A 19,048-nucleotide genomic window follows, 5' to 3' on the forward strand; every position below is an offset into this window, starting at 1 on the left:
CTATGAAGCAGCTTTAAAGTCAGTGGGTGACTTTTTTATTTATTTCTATAAATATGATTGGTGTTTTTAGCCTATCACTAATCACTCTTGAAGGGTCACGTGAACTTCAATAATTTTCAGACTCTTTTTAATCTTTATTTTTTTATTTAACTTTCATACATTTTTAATCCTCCCATCAGACAGCTGATGACAAAATGGAAGAAGACGTTTCCTCTTTGCAGTTCATGCATCTATAGCCATACGTAGAAAGTATTTTTTCGTTTTGTGAAAAGATTAAAGACTCTATCTGTTTTGAAATGTTTGTTTTGTTTGCCAAATCGAACTATCTTACAGCCTTCAAAACTTCTCCGTCCAACCGATGAGAGGTGTATTCTTTCATTTAATACCATTTAATACTATTCCTAATACTATACACAGATATTACAAAGCAGTCAATATACTGAAATCTACGTTCAATAAGTTATATGTTGCTAAGTTTTATTTTGAGAGCATGTCCTGACAGGAATGCAGTTGGGTCAGTTCTGCCGAAACAGTGATTTGAGCACATCTGACAATATGTCAAACTTTTAATGTTGACTTAAAGAATTACCTGAAAGATAACAAAGATTTAAAGATGTTGAAAAACAAAGGTTTAGGTTTAGATAGCTACACCTTAACTTAACTAGTGTGTAGAATACATCTCTGCTTTGTATACTTACAACAATGAACAGTCGGTAAAACAAACTCAACAAGTTTAAACTCAACAAATTAAAATTTGACTTACTCTGAGTATTATTCAGTGCCATTATCCTTCACTGTCTAGCTATTTTAATGTGTAGCAGCTTTTCTACATAGTCTAATGCTTTCTTCACATAATTTGATATATGTACGAGAAATAAGGCAAACATTCTCTGTTATAAAAGCAATTTTTCAGCGTGATCAAGAATGATTGAGGTCAATCACTTGAGACATTAATGACAGAGATATTTGTATTTAAAAAAGTTAAGATCTGTTGACTAATGAATAATCTAAGACAATTCATATTTAATTTGCACATAACACTGAACAAAAACATAATTCCTGCTTATACTTGAATGTCTATAGTATATATTGTATTTTTGTACATTTTATATTTTGTATATTTGTATATTATTCTTTTTATTATCTGTGTCTTGTTTTGTCATTCTGTTTAGTCACACTGTAGAGATTCTGTCACTAAAACAAAAACTTAAAAATCACTACCTTTGTAAATGATAAAACAACCCGCAATAAATCCTTTGAACATAGTTGATAAAAGGGTTGCTATTGAAAGATAACCAAGATAAAGGTTTGCATAGTCAGGGGCCATAGTAATGGAGATAATGGAGTAAAATAAAATGTGGGTATATTTTTATTAGTATAGGGTGGTTGTTATATACTGCCAACACACATTTATGGTCAAACACCATGTAAAAGTGGTTTTGCCTGAGAGGTATCCTTTAATAATGTGTGTGTGTGTGTGTGTGTGTGTTACAAGTAATTTAGACATCAGCTGTCTATCTCTGTTTCACACCATTAATGAATATGATGGGAGGTTTCCAGCTGATGTGGTTGTAATGTGTTTATAATGTGTTTATCTTGAATGCTAGCTGGATATTCACTTTCAGAAAGTTTGCAACAGCTTGGCAATCAAGAAGTACCACTTACAACTTGGCACCTCTAAAAAGTATGTATTAGTACCTTTGGGTAGTAATCCTTCCTAATATTTTACTGCTTTTACCTAGTAGTGACATGCCACTGTATCCCTAAAGGCGCAATTCTGCACTCTTTTTAAAAGTGTAAATGGGTCAATGATGTATAAAGATTTTTGACAAGCAAACTTTTTTTGAAGCAAAGATTTTTCAAATACAAAAAATAATATCTATTGCAATTGTTTAAACAATAAGAATGTTGTATATGATGTAAAAATATTTCATATTTTTGTTATATATATATATATATATATATATATATATATATATATATATATATATATATATATATACACACACACATATATATTTAAAATTAATATAAATAATAGTTTATTAAAAATTAATACAATTATTACATTTTATATATAATAACAGTTTAATATAAACTTTGTTTCTATGCATTTTAATTATTATGAACTTAAAACAAATGTCATCCATATTAACATACATATATATATATATATATATATATATATATATATACACACACATATATATTTTAAAATTTATATAAATAATAGTTTATTAAAAAGATTAATACAATTATTACATTTTATATATAATAACATTTTAATATAAACTTTGTTTCTATGCACTTTAATTATTATGAACTTAAAACAAATGTCATCCATATTGAAGAAATGTATTAATTTGAAGATAAATTATGGTCGGAACACCTAACATTTTTTCATTTACCTAGATTAGAAAAACAAAAAAACACTTAATTTAAAATTCTAAAATGAATTTATGTGCACACAACATTCTCAATGTTTGAACAGTTGCAATAGATATTATTTTTGCATTTGTCAAAAAATCGTTACGTCATAGTATACTGTCACTATCAGATGTATGGACAAATGGATGGTAGCTAACATTACCTAATGATCTTTATACTGACAACTGCAAAATTCTTTCTGATGTTTCCGAGCACTCCTGGTGAGGTGCAAACTGAAAACAAACTCGAGGATTTGTGTGTGTGTGTGTGATATTACATACATGCCCGTTTTTCAATAATTGTCCACTTCACCTCTGCCAGTTAAGCTAGCTGTGTATCTTAGTTAAAGGAATTTTGATGACATTTTAAAGATGGATTTGTGCGTCACAGGCTTTTTTCACCAATTAATAAACAGCTGTCTGTCTCATTTACAATGGACAACTCTAGAAGGGTTAGGGTATTTAAAGAAGCTACAAGGAGACGACTTCAAGGAGATTCAAAGCACTCCGCAAGGTAAGTACAATCATTTTAATGTGAAAAATTAAGTCAGTGCAGAATGATAGTTGTCTCTTTTCAGATCCTCTTCACTTTTATCTATTTCTTAAATTTCAGATGAAATTCCAGGTTTTTCATCTCTCTTCCACTCTTCAAACCACTCTCTTTTTCTTGCTGGTGCTGCTGGTCCAGCCTCCCAGAGGTCTAATGTTGCCCCACCATCCCATGGTTTACCTGCCTACACTGGACAACCCTGAGTGGGAGGCTGCACTTCTCCAGCTTCAGGCTTTGCTGGGAGCTCCAGGTGGCAGAGCAGCAGGCGAGTTCAAACCCTGGGCTCTGGTTGAGGAGCCAGACTCTGAGGAGCATTTGGAGAGAGCAGAGGCAGAGCTGGGGTGGGGACAGAGGAGCACCGTCAAGGGCCAGAAGAGAGAGGAGCTGGGACGGAGACCAGTCGGGACATTCCCAGACAACCATATAGTGGCTGTTCCTTATCCACAGGGAGGAGAGGTGGAGGAGGAGGAGGGTGGAGAGAAGAGGAACGAGGCACTCACTTCCATTGCAGGAGGTCTGCAAGCCTTTAATAGACAGAAAGGAGGATTTGGCTTTCGATTTGGCAGAAAGTGAAGGGGTAGTGCATGCGTGCGTGTGTGTGAGTGGATTATTTACATAGCTATACTTTGGAGACAAAATTTTCTCTATAAGTGAGCTTATCTAAATCTTTGGGATTGTCCTTTGAAAATTGTGGGGTGTGCATAACATAAATAATGTTTATGGGAAAAGTGCAGATTATATGACATTTATTAAAAACTCTTAACAAATATTCTGTAGTTCTCAGTTATTTTTCCTGTTTTTCACTTTAAAATTATATGGATGTGTACGTGACAGCTCAACTTGATGTATGTTGCCAGTGCAGCTGCATGAATTTGGCAACTATTATTCCAAAACAACTTATGATTGCTTTGCAACAAGCAAATCATGAAACCTAAGTACAAACCTGCACTTGAGGAAATAAAATATAATAACAAAAATATCCTGCATGTTAGATACAGCATGTTTCTTATCTTTTTTCTTACCTTTCTTTTTTGTGGTCATGAATTATGAAAGGGAATGTCGCAGACAAAAATAACTGATTTGAGCCTAAATTATTGCAGTGTTAACTGGATTACTACCGATCTCGCTCTACCTGACATTTATAGTTTGAAAAAGGATTGTGTGTTAAATGCATAGCCACTGATGGGCGTGAACAGATGATTATCAATTGGATAAAACAATACACCATTTAAAGCTAAAAATTAAATTAAGCGGTGAATAGTCTAATTGTTTTTTGTTTTCCCAATTAATATTTGCATTTCTTTGTACAAATGAAAAACAGTAAGGTTTTTTTGAAATATGCTGTCTAAATACTTTGCACTAAATCTTAACAGGTCACTGAATGAAGAGTTAGCCCTGGCTTAGAAATACAAAACATGTAATGTATATTTTACAAATGGTTATTTACAGATAGCCTAGACCTATATCTTGTCATAAGAGAACCAATACTATATTTAAATATAGCTATTTATATTTAAGTTCTCTTTAATTTAGCATATTCAGAGAAGGTCATAAAAAACTCCTCGCTGTACTGGCTCTTGGTTACTAGTGACGCTGTTTCCTTGGTGTTATGGCATTGGTTTAGATCTCTGGAGGGTGTGGATAGGGAAATTTAACGTATGAACCTGTGGAACTGGTATCAGTTCAACAGAAGACGTCGGCTAAGGTAGAAACGGTGAGGCTCTGAAGCCTCGACAGGCTTTAAAAATGGGACTTTTCACCGTTTTGTGCTCGGTGTTTCTTCTCGGTGCTGCTGTACCTGCCTGGAGTGGTGAGTATGCTGCTTCAGCGCTTTTAGCTATTTCTTTTAAAAAACTGAAAGTAAAACTAGTGTTGTCATAATTTAATACATATAATAGAATTATATTTTATTTATATAATGTTTATATATATATATATTAACAAAATTAGTTATCAAAAGACTGAAACTTAAATATTCCCGAGTGTTAGTTTAAGTGTGTTTTGATGTCCAGGTCTCGCTAAAATGGCGCAGGTAAACGGGTAAAGAAATACTTTCGGTTTGTTGAACTTCCTTGAAAAACAAGCGTTACATCAGATTTTTTAACTAGGCCCAATTTTACCTGCGAGTTTATAATAAAATTTATTAGTAAGCCTGAACTAAGAATGAACAATACTTCAAATATTTAATAATCTTAGTTAATGTGAATTTCGGTATTTACTAAAGCATTTTTAAAGTCACAGTTGTGTTTGCTATTGTTAATGCACTGTGAGCTAACATGATCTAGCAACTGTATTGTCATTAAGTAACATTAAAAATAGTATTAAATAGTGTAATAAATGCATTGTTTATTGCTTGTTGCTGTTAGTTCAATCACACTATACTGTAAAGTGTTACCAAAATATTATTTCATTGTGGAATGATATGTTGCCCTAATAATAATAATAATAATAATAATAGTTTAACAAGTTCTGTACATTTGGAAGTATATTAAAGGTTTCTATGAATTTGTTAAAAGTAGCTATAATTAAATGTAAAAGGCCTATCAATTTTCTGGTGATGAGGCTATTGCACAGAGATTTCCAATATACATTATCACTGTAATACCTAAAATTTATGAAGTAATTTTGAGAGATTTTTAATATTAAATTTTAGTTAGTGGTCTTGGCTATTTTTGAAATATAAAACAGGTTATTTAATACATAATAGGGCTCTTTTTTTTTTTAATTAAAACAAACAAGTAAACTATCAAAAACTAGCCAGCCTCCCAGCTTAGTCAGCTGTTTTAAAGGAATAGTTCACCCAAAAATTAAAGTTCTGTCATCATTTACTCACTCTCAAGTAGTTCCAAATGTGTATCAATTGTCTAACACAAAGGAAGATATTTTGAAGAAAGTTTTTAAACAGGCTGTTTTGGGTCATCATTGACTTCCATAGTAACAAAAAAATACTATGGCAGTCAGTGATGACCTAAAACAGCCTGGTTCCAAACAGAATTTTTATTTTTGAGTGAACTATTCCTTGGGAGTTGGAAGACTGTCATGCTACACCAGCTAACTTCATTTTGGCCTTCCTTAACTACCTTATAGGCTACCAACTAATATCTAGTACTCCACCTTAGGCTGGTTTTATTGTTTTTTCCCTCAACAGTGTGTAAAATAATGTACATTTTAGGCACATTTTCATATATTTTTTCTATTTTTGCTCCAATGAAAACAGTTCTAACAAAGCCTCAGCAGAATTTATTTGTTTATTTATTTATATATGTTTTTTCCACCTTTGCTTTGCAGAGAAACACACCCTGTACTACATATATACAGCTTTATCCAAACCAGTCGAATTGCCCGGCATCTATCAGTTCACTGCTATGGGTCTGCTAGATGACAGAGAGATTGACTATTACAATAGCCACGGACAGGAAAAGATTCCCAAACAGCCCTGGATGAAGGAGAAAATGGACAATGATTACTGGGTAAAAGGCACCCAGTCCAGAAAGAGTAAAGAACAGTGGTTTAATGTGAACGTTGACATTCTGATGAAACGCATGAGACACAATGATTCTGGTAGGAAATACTGATACAGTTTTAGCCTGCAACATTTTTACCTACTTTATTATAATCTCACAAATTTAATTTGTGTCTATTTCAGATGTTCATGTTCTACAGTGGAGACATGGTTGTGAAATTGAGAAACTGGGAGGTGAAGTGAAGTTTTCCAAAGGCATTGATGAATACAGCTATGATGGAGAGAACTTTTTGTCTTTTGATGATAAGGAGTCTCAGTGGGTTGCTCCTGTTGATGCAGCTCTTCCAACCAAGAGGAAGTGGGATAATGTGCCCATCCTAAACCAGTACACCAAGGGCTACCTAGAGAAAGAGTGCGTGGACTGGCTTAACAAATTCAGAGACTATGGAGAACAGGAGCTAAGCAAGCACTGTGAGTAAATGTACAGTATTGTTTTTTCGATGATCTGCAGCTATAATTGAGATATAACTCACTAATAAACTGATTCCTATGTTCTCAGCTCCTCCAGAAGTTCATGTGTTTGCAATAAAGTGCAAAAGTGACAATACCAAGCTTAAACTCACTTGTCATGCAACTGGTTTCTACCCCAAAGACGTGACACTGCTAATTAGGAAATATCGCACATCTCTGCCTGAGGATGAGATTGATTCCTCAGGAGTCAGACCAAACCATGATGGAACTTTCCAGTGGAGAAAGAGTGTGATTATACTGGAGAATGAAAAAGCAGACTATGATTGTTTTGTATTTCACAGAACCCTCAGTAAACCAACCATCAAGGAATGGGGTAATTAAAGCATATAAATAAAAGTGTAATTCAAAACAATATCAATTAAACAAAAGGTTTTTAAGTTAGGAACTTGCTCGTTATATCCTTGATAAGTTCAGACAGTTAAAATGTTTATCTTTCTAATTTGTATAGATGGAAAATGCCAGGATTGTCTACCAGAGAGTATGCCGGTTATGACTGTAGCTGTGATTGGAGTCTTGCTTATGCTGGTAGTCGTGGCTCTAGTGGTTTCCATCTTAATGAAGAAAAAAATCACTGGTGAGTAGTTACATGAATAATGATAATCCATGTACATTCCTATATCGAATGAATTAATTAATGTTATCTAATGAAAACATAAAGTGTGACTGAACAATAATGAATAAAAATACTTTCAAACAATATCTTGGGCCTGTTGTAGTCCAGATTAAAATAATAATAAAACAGCTTTGATTTTTGACCAACGAATGCTGGATATCTGCATTTTGTCTGTTAGTAGAACTGAGGCATAACACAATTTCATCAACTTTTACAGGTTATATTGTGTTTATTATAGCTATATGGGTTGTTTTGGTCTTGTGCCATGTGCTCTGTGTTCCCTACCTTTGTTCGTGTTAATTGTGTCATTGTCTTCACCTGTGTCTAGTTAATTTAGTGATTTCCTTGTGTATTTAAGTCCTGTGTGTTTGTATTCAGTTTGTCCGATCGTTGAGGTTTATATGTGTGGTTTATGTTCTGCCTGCCTACCTGTACATTATTATTTTGTCTGTTTGAAGAGGATTAAAGCTTCACACTAAACCACACCGTGACAATGGATGCTTGGCTTTTCTCATTATTGGCAAATCTCATTATAAATAATGAAGCACTATATGCACAGGATATTTAAAATGTATGGAAAAAGATGTTGGCTACAACTAGACTAGACCCTGCTATGCATATTCATTATACTGGTATCTTGGTATCAACACCGGCACATGTCTAATCATTTTATAATGCTTTTGAGTTCCACTGAACAAAGATATAGAAGACATTTATAACGAACTGTGAGTGAATAATGACATGACAGAATTTGTACTGTTCTTTTAAAAAATAAAGATCAAAATAACAGATAATATTGGATGGATATACGTGGGATGATAATATAGTGGGATAGATGTTGTTGTTTTTTTACTACTTTTAGACCATTGTTGTTTTTACATTAGTACACTTTTTTTTGTCATTCTCTTTAGCATTCAACTGCAGCAAAAAACCCAGCACCGATGAAGAAAATGTTCAATGTAATCTGCAAGGTACCAATTATCCCATTTCCAATATTTGATAATTTTTATGCCCCAGGCTATGTTAAAAAACACTTCAATAACCATTTCTTCAGAAGGATCAGGGAATGCTAGTAATAGATCAGACAGCAACACAAGCTCCTCTCAGGTGGAATCAGGTAACTATGTTTTGTATATATTTACAAGGTTAACATTAATTGTAAAAATTGCATATTAAATGTCAGATGTAAACACTGTGAAATTAATGCTGAATTAAAGTGTAATGTAAGTAAAATGTCCAGGCACAGTACATGCCCAGGGGAGACAATATTTCACTGTGCATTTCAAATCTCTGATGGTGTTATATTACATGCTGATTTAGGACCCAATTCAGTAAAAGCAGTAAGTGAGCGCAATGGTGACTCTGACTCTGGTGAGCATCTCATGCTTTTCTTTAAATAATTTATTTAAATAATGAAATGCATAATCGTGTCTTTCTGTAATTCAAATGGGTCTTATTGTGAATCTCATTGACATTTCACTGCTTCTTAACAGGACAAGAGAGTGCTGGTTCATCTCCAGGCAGCAGTCATTGTAACTCTCAGGAGGAAGTGAACCAAGCGGTAACTATATTTTATATGTAATATCAGTGTAGCCAGCATGGAAACTTGGACACTTATGTTTTTTTTTTCCATAAGGAAGGATAGCACAGGAAAAAACTAAAACAAACAAAAAAACAACAACATGATCAACAAAATGCAAGATTAGACTGTTTGTGGGGGCTAAAGGTGAGAAACAGGGATAGGGAACTAGCAGAAAGTGTGAAAGAGACAAGTTACATGTGAATATCTGGGAAGTTTGAACATTTGCAGCATTCTGGATGAACCACAATTGTTTAATGACATACTCCTGCAAAGATCTGTCTCAAAGCAAATTAATCCGGCAAAAGCAGTCATTAGAACCAGGGTGTGGATAGTTATTTTTTCTGGAAATGTACTGATTTGAAATAGGATAGTGTAGAGTAGTGTAGCTAGTTCTATATGTGCCTTAGATATATACCAATATTAAAAAATTCCATACAACAGTTGCCTAATATTTAGCCACTCCTAATAGTAAATTGAATAACAAATATTTATGTCTGTGTTTTAGAATGAGACTTCAAGCGGTGAAAGTCAAGAGCTTGCAGAAGAACAATCACTTCTAACAAAGCCTTCAGAGTGAGAGCATTACATAACTTTTTTAAATGGCAGATCTGTGTTATTTTGTTACTGTCAATGCTGACATTTGAGTAATATATTGTTTCTCATTTTTCATATAATCTAGATTTTTTTAAACAATTTGCTCAATAGAATTATACTTTCTAGATTATACTTTCCAAAAGAAAAAGAGCTGATCTTTCAGACCTATTATTATTGCTACTTCTAAAGATCCAGAGTAGGGACTTTTTTACCATTTGCTATTTTTAAAACCATCATTCAAATATTTGATAGCATTAATACTATTGAAAATAATCCAGAGCATAATATAATTATAATGATCTTATTATAATTATGTGGAAAACTCTGTAAAAATTAGATATTCGTATAAACTCTTAAATGGTGTGCTCTTTAAAAATGGTTAACATTGTGATTTTTCTACCTTGGTTCCACTTTTGTATTATTATATTTCATTTGTACAGGCTTGTACAATGATACAATGCTCACTACAATCAATTTTCATGATATCAAAAAGTGGTATCAATGTGGTATCAAAAAGTGGAATGCCTGCTTGCTGTGTGGGATCTATTTATTCTTTATAAACATGTTGTCACCTGTTGTAAGTAAATTGGGTAGATTACGGCTGTTTCCACTGTCAGAATGGACTGTCTGAATCTGATTTCTAATGTGTTACTTAAGATTTCATGGAAATAATAATACAGCCTTGGTTTAATAAAATCAAACTTTCAATAAAATGTTAATCTAAATCTGTTGAATCTTATTTATTAACATTTTAATAACAGCAAATAAGAACACTAGGATTTACTTGGGAGAAAGAATTGGTTACTGTGAATACTGTCACTCTTGTTTAGTCGACCCAACCCTGCTCCAACACGCATAGTATGCAGTTTTCAATTAAGCCTGGGTGACTTGAGTTGAATAAAGTGTGATTAATTAGCTAATTGAGTTTGACAACCCCTTACATACACTATATTTAACCTGTTCTTAATCCTACCTGATTTTATCCCACCTCAATAAAGTGTTATGCAATGCAATACGGTATTTTTGTTATTATGTGGGATCTACAGTATGTATTCTAGCTTCTAGAATTTATAGTTTAAATTCAGGTTCAATTATAGTTTTAGTTTTAACCTTTACAAATTACAAACATGACAGCTGTTTCCATTGTGGCTTGCTTAAACGTTAGGGATTCATGTTTAACATTTTCAGCATTTAAAACAACTGCCATTTCAGTGGTTGCTGGAGTATTGCTGTAGGTGGTCTTTTAAAACTCAAACTTACTGTCAGCTGGAATACATTTTAATTTACATTTTACTTTTACTGGATATTTTGTCCATTTTGCATCATGTCACTAAAACGTACTCTAAGCAAAAAAAAAAATAACTCAGTGGAAGAACTACTTATTTTAAAAATGTAATTATTAAATTATATTGATAATCGAATACATAGTTAATCACGCTGCTTGTTATTTTTACAGGTAATAAACCGGTCTAGATTGTGCACCACCACGGCTTGTTTTGATTTAGTAATCTTGCTTAAGTGCATCTGCCCAGATACGAGTGAAAATATCGTTCCGTGTTTTCTTATTGGATATCTTCATTCATCCGCCATTTTCTGAGAGCAGTTCCTCCTACGTTGTTGCGTACGTTAGGTGTATTTAGACTTCTGTAAATATTAGGATATTTGATATATAATTTAAAGCTTTCCAGCCATGGGCACGTCTGTTACGAGCAAGATTTTTGTTCTGCTTTGTGTTTTTCTTCACTGTGAGCCCTCACTTCAGACAGGTAAACGATTACATTTTGCTTTGTTTATCGGAAAGAGAAAGTAAAAGTAAGACTGCCCTTGCTGGTCCAAAACGGCTTTGTCATGGCAAAATTTCAATTTGATTACGAATTTTTGCTAACATCATGTATTTAAAATTGTATCTATATAATCATACAAATAGTTATATAAGAATTTTGTCAACTTAAATACAACTACTCATTTGATATCCTACACATCGACAACATGGCAGCACAGAGGCCTATTTACTAACACCCTTATTATTGACCATAAGTTGAGACCAGAATAGACTTAAGTAAAGGTTCATTTTGAACCATAATATAGTAAGAAATTTGAATAAATTTGTTCAGGTTATTCTATAGTTGTGGTTAACAACTATAGTGATAAAAACGAATTAATTTCTTCAAGTTATCTGTATTGTATTGTAATATAATAAACACTAAATTTACTACAGTATTTATTAAGTCACTACAGTTAATTCTAGAGTATGTTGTAGCATTCATTAACATATATGTAATTTGCCAAAACAGCTGTTTTATTTTCAAAAATCTTGTTTTTATTTTTGTTTTTTTAGCCTAATCAAAATAACTCAAGTGCAGTTTGAGAAAGAAAAAAAACATGATTTCTGAGAATCTGCTTATAATCTTTACTTGAAGTGGTGTGTGTAAGACTGACATAATACCTTCATAATCATGACATGACACATCATGAACATGAAGGGGGTTTTATGCCTGTTTATGACAACTGTCATTAAGTGTCATTCACTCAGTTATATCAGTTTTAATGCAAAGATTACATTATTTGACCTAACTCTAACATAGCCTTAACCCTACACCCCATACCCTAGCCCATAATAATGCCATCTTTGCAGTAAAAATGACATAACTGAGCGAATAACAAATGATGACAGTTGTCAAAAACATGCATAAAACCTCCTTCATATTCATGACATGTCATGTTAGTCTTATGCACACCCCTTCAGGTAAAGTGTAAACATATTTTTGCAAATAAAATCTTGAAATACAGTATAATAAACTTTACTGTAGTATGGTTAAAACACTATAGTATTTACTTTATTACTACAGTATTTTCTTTCAGTTTATAATAATAAACTGAAATTCTGCCATAACTGTAAGCATGAATTTCACTTTATCCAGCCTTATTCCTTTGTCTCTTTGGGAAACTCTCAACCACCTTGTTTTATCTGCCTCAGAAATGTCCTCATTTAATTAAAGGAGTTGATATAATGCATGTTATATTTCTTATTTATCTTCTATTTTATTGCAGAGAAGCACTCCCTGTATTACATTTACACGGCCTTGTCCAAACCTGTTGAATTGCCAGGCATCCATCAATTTACTGCTATGGGCCTGCTAGATGACAGAGAGATTGACTATTACAATAGCCAGGGACAGGAAAAGATTCCCAAACAGCCCTGGATGGAGAAGAAAATGGACAAGGATTACTGGGTAAAAGGCACCCAGTCCAGAAAGAGCAAAGAACAGTGGTTTAATGTGAATGTCGATATTTTGATGAAACGAATGGGACACAATAATTCAGGTGAGGATCATTGTTGCATTTTAACCCTGCAAACACATATACATACAATAATTCTATTTAGTTTTTATTAACATTTTTTAATAGTTTTAATATAATATCTGAGGTTTTAATTTGTGTCTATTTCAGATGTTCATGTTCTTCAGTGGAGACATGGTTGTGAAATTGAGAAACAGGGAAGTGAAGTGAAGTTTTCCAAAGGCACTGATGAGTACAGCTACGATGGAGAGAACTTTTTGTTATTTGATGATAAGGAGTCTCAGTGGATCGCTCCTGTTGATGCAGCTGTTCCAACTAAGAGGAAGTGGGATAATGTGGCCATACTTAACCAGTATACCAAGGGCTACCTGGAGAAAGAGTGTGTGGACTGGCTTGACAAGTTCAGAAATTATGGAGAACAGGAGCTTAGGACGTACTGTGAGTAAACAGAGTATTTGTTGATGATCTGCAGCTGTCAGAGATCTCTCACTAATAACCTGTTCTCTTTGTCCTCAGCTGCTCCAGAAGTTCATGTATTTGCAAAGAGGTCTACCAAAGACAAAACCAAGCTGAAACTCACCTGTTTTGCCACTGGCTTCTACCCCAAAGATGTGACATTTCTAATTAGAAGATATCGCTCATCTCTGGCAGAAGATGACATTGAGTCTTCAGGAGTCAGACCAAACCATGATGGAACCTACCAGTGGAAGAAGAGTGTGGAGATCCCAGAGAATGAAAAAGCAGAATATGATTGTTATGTGTCACACACAACCCTCAATAAACCAATTACAATTAAATGGGGTAGGCAAAACTAAAAGCTTTACATTAAATGCACGGTTAAAAGCACCACTCTGTGGTGACTAATCAAATTAATGGCAAATTATTCTCAAAATTCTCAAAAAAATATGGAAATACATGAAAGAAAACCTTTGAAAAATTCTGTATTTTAGTGAAATATGGTATAGTTTTGCTCAGTTTTGCTAAGTTATGCTCAGCTCAATTTTTTTTTTCAAATAAGAGGATCACAAAATAATGATATTAGTACTATAAGATATTTTACATAACATATTACATATAGACAGTCATAAGAGGCCTGATATCAAGGCAGCAACCTGGTATAAATCTTTTAAATTTTAGGAGCATATAACAGCATTCTATACATCTGGCAGTGAACTGTTATTCTGCATTATGTTGGTCAATCAACTGTGTGGAACATTAGATGAAGTAATTTTCTCAACTAATGCTATACCTAAAGATAAATTGATAGCCCTAATGTGTTTGAAACAATGCAATCACTTTCTCATACCATAACATTATACTATGAACATTTTATTGCGTTAATCATGTAATACTTAATACATTGTATGCAATGAAAACAAACACTCTCAGTCGGGAGTAAGACAATAAGTCATCAGTGTGCTGTAACGTGAGAAAAAGCCACAACCTGTGATACAAAATGACAAAAATTGCACCAAAAGCTTTCATTTTATTGTATTTAGAAAACGCGTTAACACTTACTGTTAACATTCCATCCATTCATCCATCCATCCATTTACTGCCATTTATCCGGGGCCGGGTCACGGGGGCAACAGTCTAAGCAGGGACGTCCACACTTCCCTCTCCCCAGACACTTCCTCCAGCTCTTCCGGGAAAGACCGAGGCGCTCCCACGCAAGCCGAGAGACATAGTCCCTCCAGCGTGTCCTAAGCCTTCCCCGGGGCCTCCTCCCGGTGGGACATGCCTGGAACATCTCCACTGGGAGGGGGCTCCACACCCTCTGGTCCCCCTTCTTAAAAAGAGGAACCACTACCCCAGTGTCCAGAGGTACTGTCCCCCGCCTCTTAAGCGATGCTGCAAAGGCGTGTCAGCCAAGACAGCCCTATAACATGCAACAGGTACTCGGGGCGTATGTCGTCCACCCCTGGTGCTTTGCCACCGAGGAGCTTCTTACCTACCCTGGTGACCTCAACCAGGGTGATGGTAGAGTCCCCCGCCCCTGGGTCCCTGGCCTCTGCTTCCTCAGTGGAAGACGCGTTGGCAGGATTGAGGAGATCCTCAAAGTATTCCTTCCACTGCCCGACAACGTCCCCAGTTGAAGTTAGCAGATTCCCACCAGCACTGTATACAGGCCCTCACGATGCGTTCGGGCCTGCCGAGTCTGTCCAGCTTCCTCCCCCGCCAACGGATCCAACTCACCCCCAGATGGTGATCAGTTGACAGCTCCACCACTCTCTTTATCCGAGTGTCCAGTCCAAGACATGTGGCCAGAGATCAGATGATACAACCACAAAGTTGATCATCGACCTTTGCCCTTGGTTGTCCTAGTGTCACGTGTACTGGTGGACACCCTTATGCTTGAACATGGTGTTCATTATGGACAGACTGTGCCTCTCCACCTCCTGCAGCAACTTAGGCTCCTTCCCCCCCAGAGAGGTGACATTCCATGTCCCTAAAACCAGATTCTCTGTCCAGTGGTTGGGTTGCTGAGGCCCCCCCCTTCAGCTGCCATCCAAAACACAAAGAACCGGCCCCTTACGGTCCCCCTCCTGCAAGTGGTGGGCCTACAGGAAGATTCAGGCTTGTCCCGGCCAGGTTCTGTGGGGCAAGACCCGGCCACCAGGCGCTTGCATGCCGATGTTACGGTATTATTCTGTGTTCTTTCCATAAAGGGGTGGACCGCTCTTTGTCTGGCTTGTCACCTAGAACCTCTTTGCCTTGGGAGACCCTACCAGGGGCGTATAGCCCCGGACAACATAGCTCCTATAAATGGGCAAAACAAAAACCTTTGTTAAAATCTATGGATAAAATGTAGGATCCCCTATGATCTCTATTCATTAGAGATAGAATTGAATGTTTGTTCATGTGGTACATTTATTTTTCTCATTTTGTGTTTTTGCAGATGGGATATGCCCAGACTGTGGAGGCTCCATGGTTATTGGAATTGCGATTGGAGCTACAATTGTAGCAACTGCTGCTGCAGCAGTCTTCCTTTACCTTTATATGACTAAAAAACTCAGTAAGTATTACAACATAATTTCAGATTCAGGGCACACTGTTTTTTTCAACTATCAGAATTAACAGAACTGCTTCAGAGAGTGAATTTGTAGAGGTGGCTCGATTATGACAAAAATCATAATCTTGATTACCTCTGTCAATATTATTATCATGATTATTTAACATGATGTTTATTAGGAAATTTGATCAACTTTATATGAAAGATTATACATTTTAGAGACCAGTGAAATATCACAATTCTCAATACTACAGCCAGAATATCAATTATCAGTAACTAATATTAGTTAAACACCACCACCACACAACACTACTACAGATATTAAATAACCTAATGTAAAATAAGACCGCATAGTCTTCACTTTAAGAATTAAACTTTTAAGGGATTTTGTCTTTGTCATTTGTTGCTTGATTAAGCACATTGTTTTTGACCAAAGAACTTTTGTAGCTTTAATAAGAAACACAGTTGACAGCAGGAATATTAGACTGTTCTCACTTTGAGATCTAATTTACCACTATATGTATATATTCATCCTCTTTACGTTAATTTTGTGCATAACTGGCAAGGTTTACATAATCACTAAGTGCCACATTTTATTTACACCGATTAGTCACTAAAAGTGTCACAATAGTCACAATTTACATAGTTATCTTCCAGAAGAACAGAAATAAAAACATAAATAAAATAATTATAAAAACAAAATAAAAACATGAATAACTCTAATATAAATCAAACACGTCCCATTACATGGTTTTAATGATTTTCATTTTGCATTTTTGAGGAGTGAAAGATCACTGCTGAAGAAAGGGGCAGAATGGGCGCAAATTTATTTATTTTTTTTACATTTTTTCTTCACTTTATTTTTTATAATTGGAAGCAGAGATTGAAATCAAAACATTTTTATTAATTGCACAGCCCTACCTGATATTAATGCATATAGATTTGCAACTGTTAATAACCTTTATTTTCCTCTCTAGTTTGCTACAAAAATAATGCAGAAAATGGGATTCCTAAGATTGAAAATCTCCTTTCAGGTAAAACTGCATCATGGAATACTGAAGTATAGTGAATCTGTTTTTTCGTTTAGATCAGTTTTATGGTGCGTTTACCAGTATTGGAGAAAGTTACTTTTAAAAACAACGATTTACAATATTGCCTTACTTCCTAAAAGTAATTAATGTTATGGAAAGTAATGCATAGTTATATTTTAATTACTCTTTACATCGGAGTAGTAATGTGCTTATGCAACTCTTACTTGTAATGCATTAGACCCAACTCAACACTGGTGTTTACGCATTCAACAGTTTTATCATTACAGTTTGTGAGGATGTGAATGCTCATACTGCTGGATGTTATTAATGGATTCTCACTGGTTTTTTAATCATACATATTTGGTAGATTGCTTTAAAACACATCTTAAGATTGGTTTGTCTTTTGTAGAATATATCTTCCATAAAACATTAAGAAATTTAATTTGTATATCAAGAGAATGAAAGTGAAGGGAACATCAGAGCAGGCATTTTAAGTAACAAAGGGTACAGTGATGTTGCTACTGAACTACTTACAGATTGAGTAAGTAGTAACTAACTAATACAGTATTAAAGAGTCATAAAACAGAAAAATATATAAACAAACAAATAAACATTACTCTGTGCTTATGAGATTGTTGATAGAAAATTATACTGTTAACATTGTTTCACTTTATCCAGTATGGGCTGCTGTTACATACTGTTTTGTAAAAACTGGAAACTGATTTATAATGCAATCAGTTCCCCAAAGTAACTGAAGTGGCTTAACTAAATGATTCTAATATTTATATTTTTTTCCCCTTTATGAAAAGGACAAAATGGAGTGAAAACTGAAGCCATCTAACAGAAAAGGAATTTTTATGTACTCCAGAAATTAATCTTATAGTTGTAGTACACTGCAATATTATGATTTCTTTTTGTGCCATGGGAAGAAGGAAAAGTAGTGACTGAAGATGGAGATTGAATTGGAATTTTTGGACGTGCTTTGCTTTCCTGAATTATCTTACTGAGTAAGAGTCAGATACAGGTACATACGTATACTGATGGAGTGAAATATGGAGGAATTTTTTTATTTCACCTCAAGAAAAATGTAAAATATCTGGAATAACTCCTTTTTCCTAACAAAAAGGAATTAAAGGATAGCTATAGTTATTTACCGTTATAGGCAAAAAGGTTTATTTAAATTGGGTAAAACATTTCATTGGATAGCCATATTCTTGTTAAATTAACGCATTTATCAAAGGCTACAAATAATTTTAGCCTTAAGGCAAAATTACTTGCATTACATTCATGGTATACATTTCACCAGTTTCACATTTCATGGGACTAACTCAGAGCCATTTCTAGAGCTTGTTTAACTGTTTGAGCTACAAGAGTATTGTTTGACCTCAAAGTATAAATGTTGTCAAAAGTGCTGTGCGTAAGTTTTGAATAAGCAAATGTTATTTAGTGGTTTCAGAGCAATTGGTCTTGACCCCAAATGTCCCCCACTTCAATATTAATAGTATCATTTGACCATGCAGAAATAAAGCATGACACCACAAACCATATCAAACATAGCACTGACTGAATAACACTCGTTACCTAAACAGCCATTTGTACATATGTGGAAGATTGAATGTGGAATAGAAACAATTTTAAAGTATAGGTCATTTTCATTTCATAGTATTTACCTTATTTTCTGTAGGAACAGGTGTGGTGACTTGCAAGTTGATCTGATTTAAGGTGTCATCTGCTTTAACAATTTTCAGCTTGTTTTGCTGCTTGATATAGTTTATTTTTTTAATTAAACGGAATGTATTATCTTAATTAACACTGCTTTGTACCATAGCAGTCATACTTCTGAGTTTGTGTTTTTACATGCAGTAAATAAAACCAGATGCTATCATACTAAGTGTCTAGAAATTTTTTTTGAGAGAGGAGGAATAAATGTTGTTTCATTCATATT

General features: G+C 34.4%; 3 protein-coding genes across 4 annotated transcripts; all 3 read left to right on the forward strand.

Moving 5' to 3' along the window:
- The first annotated feature begins 2,921 nt into the window (after nucleotides 1–2,921).
- Nucleotides 2,922–3,727, forward strand: LOC122324196 (pyroglutamylated RFamide peptide). Its single transcript, XM_043218460.1, has 2 exons — nucleotides 2,922–2,940; nucleotides 3,040–3,727. The coding sequence occupies exon 2, from the start codon at nucleotides 3,040–3,042 to the stop codon at nucleotides 3,547–3,549; it is 510 nt and encodes a 169-aa protein (XP_043074395.1). The 5' UTR covers nucleotides 2,922–2,940; the 3' UTR covers nucleotides 3,550–3,727.
- Nucleotides 3,728–4,628: 901 nt separating this feature from the next.
- LOC122323558 (H-2 class I histocompatibility antigen, Q10 alpha chain-like) lies at nucleotides 4,629–10,484 on the forward strand. Of its 2 annotated transcripts, none has more exons than XM_043217468.1 (10): nucleotides 4,629–4,786; nucleotides 6,265–6,537; nucleotides 6,623–6,910; nucleotides 6,999–7,283; nucleotides 7,419–7,544; nucleotides 8,495–8,554; nucleotides 8,638–8,700; nucleotides 8,904–8,954; nucleotides 9,077–9,144; nucleotides 9,671–10,484. In XM_043217468.1, the coding sequence occupies exons 1-10, from the start codon at nucleotides 4,723–4,725 to the stop codon at nucleotides 9,740–9,742; spliced, it is 1,350 nt and encodes a 449-aa protein (XP_043073403.1). In that variant the 5' UTR covers nucleotides 4,629–4,722; the 3' UTR covers nucleotides 9,743–10,484. The 2 variants fall into 2 exon arrangements, with proteins under 2 accessions (XP_043073403.1, XP_043073404.1); XM_043217469.1 differs by having other exon boundaries at nucleotides 8,641–8,700.
- An 858-nt stretch (nucleotides 10,485–11,342) lies between these two features.
- LOC122323560 (H-2 class I histocompatibility antigen, Q10 alpha chain-like) lies at nucleotides 11,343–18,990 on the forward strand. The gene is made up of 7 exons (XM_043217471.1): nucleotides 11,343–11,525; nucleotides 12,811–13,083; nucleotides 13,210–13,497; nucleotides 13,576–13,860; nucleotides 15,959–16,075; nucleotides 17,050–17,106; nucleotides 17,913–18,990. The coding sequence occupies exons 1-7, from the start codon at nucleotides 11,450–11,452 to the stop codon at nucleotides 17,942–17,944; spliced, it is 1,128 nt and encodes a 375-aa protein (XP_043073406.1). The 5' UTR covers nucleotides 11,343–11,449; the 3' UTR covers nucleotides 17,945–18,990.
- The last annotated feature ends 58 nt before the right edge of the window (nucleotides 18,991–19,048 follow it).

This window comes from Puntigrus tetrazona, chromosome 19, assembly GCF_018831695.1.
Source record: "Puntigrus tetrazona isolate hp1 chromosome 19, ASM1883169v1, whole genome shotgun sequence".
In the NCBI taxonomy this organism is placed as follows: domain Eukaryota; kingdom Metazoa; phylum Chordata; class Actinopteri; order Cypriniformes; family Cyprinidae; genus Puntigrus; species Puntigrus tetrazona.

What these genes read in the sequence shown, in the direction of transcription:
- LOC122324196 (XM_043218460.1), top strand. Translation starts at nt 3,040, where the DNA reads ATGAAATTCCAGGTTTTTCATCTCTCTTCCACTCTTCAAACCACTCTC.
- LOC122323558 (XM_043217468.1), top strand. Translation starts at nt 4,723, where the DNA reads ATGGGACTTTTCACCGTTTTGTGCTCGGTGTTTCTTCTCGGTGCTGCT. An exon ending in ACCAACCATCAAGGAATGGG is followed by an intron (nt 7,284 to 7,418) that starts GTAATTAAAGCA and finishes TAATTTGTATAG; the next exon opens with ATGGAAAATGCCAGGATTGT. An exon ending in CTCCTCTCAGGTGGAATCAG is followed by an intron (nt 8,701 to 8,903) that starts GTAACTATGTTT and finishes ATGCTGATTTAG; the next exon opens with GACCCAATTCAGTAAAAGCA.
- LOC122323560 (XM_043217471.1), top strand. Translation starts at nt 11,450, where the DNA reads ATGGGCACGTCTGTTACGAGCAAGATTTTTGTTCTGCTTTGTGTTTTT. An exon ending in TGAGCCCTCACTTCAGACAG is followed by an intron (nt 11,526 to 12,810) that starts GTAAACGATTAC and finishes ATTTTATTGCAG; the next exon opens with AGAAGCACTCCCTGTATTAC. An exon ending in TTATATGACTAAAAAACTCA is followed by an intron (nt 16,076 to 17,049) that starts GTAAGTATTACA and finishes TTTCCTCTCTAG; the next exon opens with TTTGCTACAAAAATAATGCA.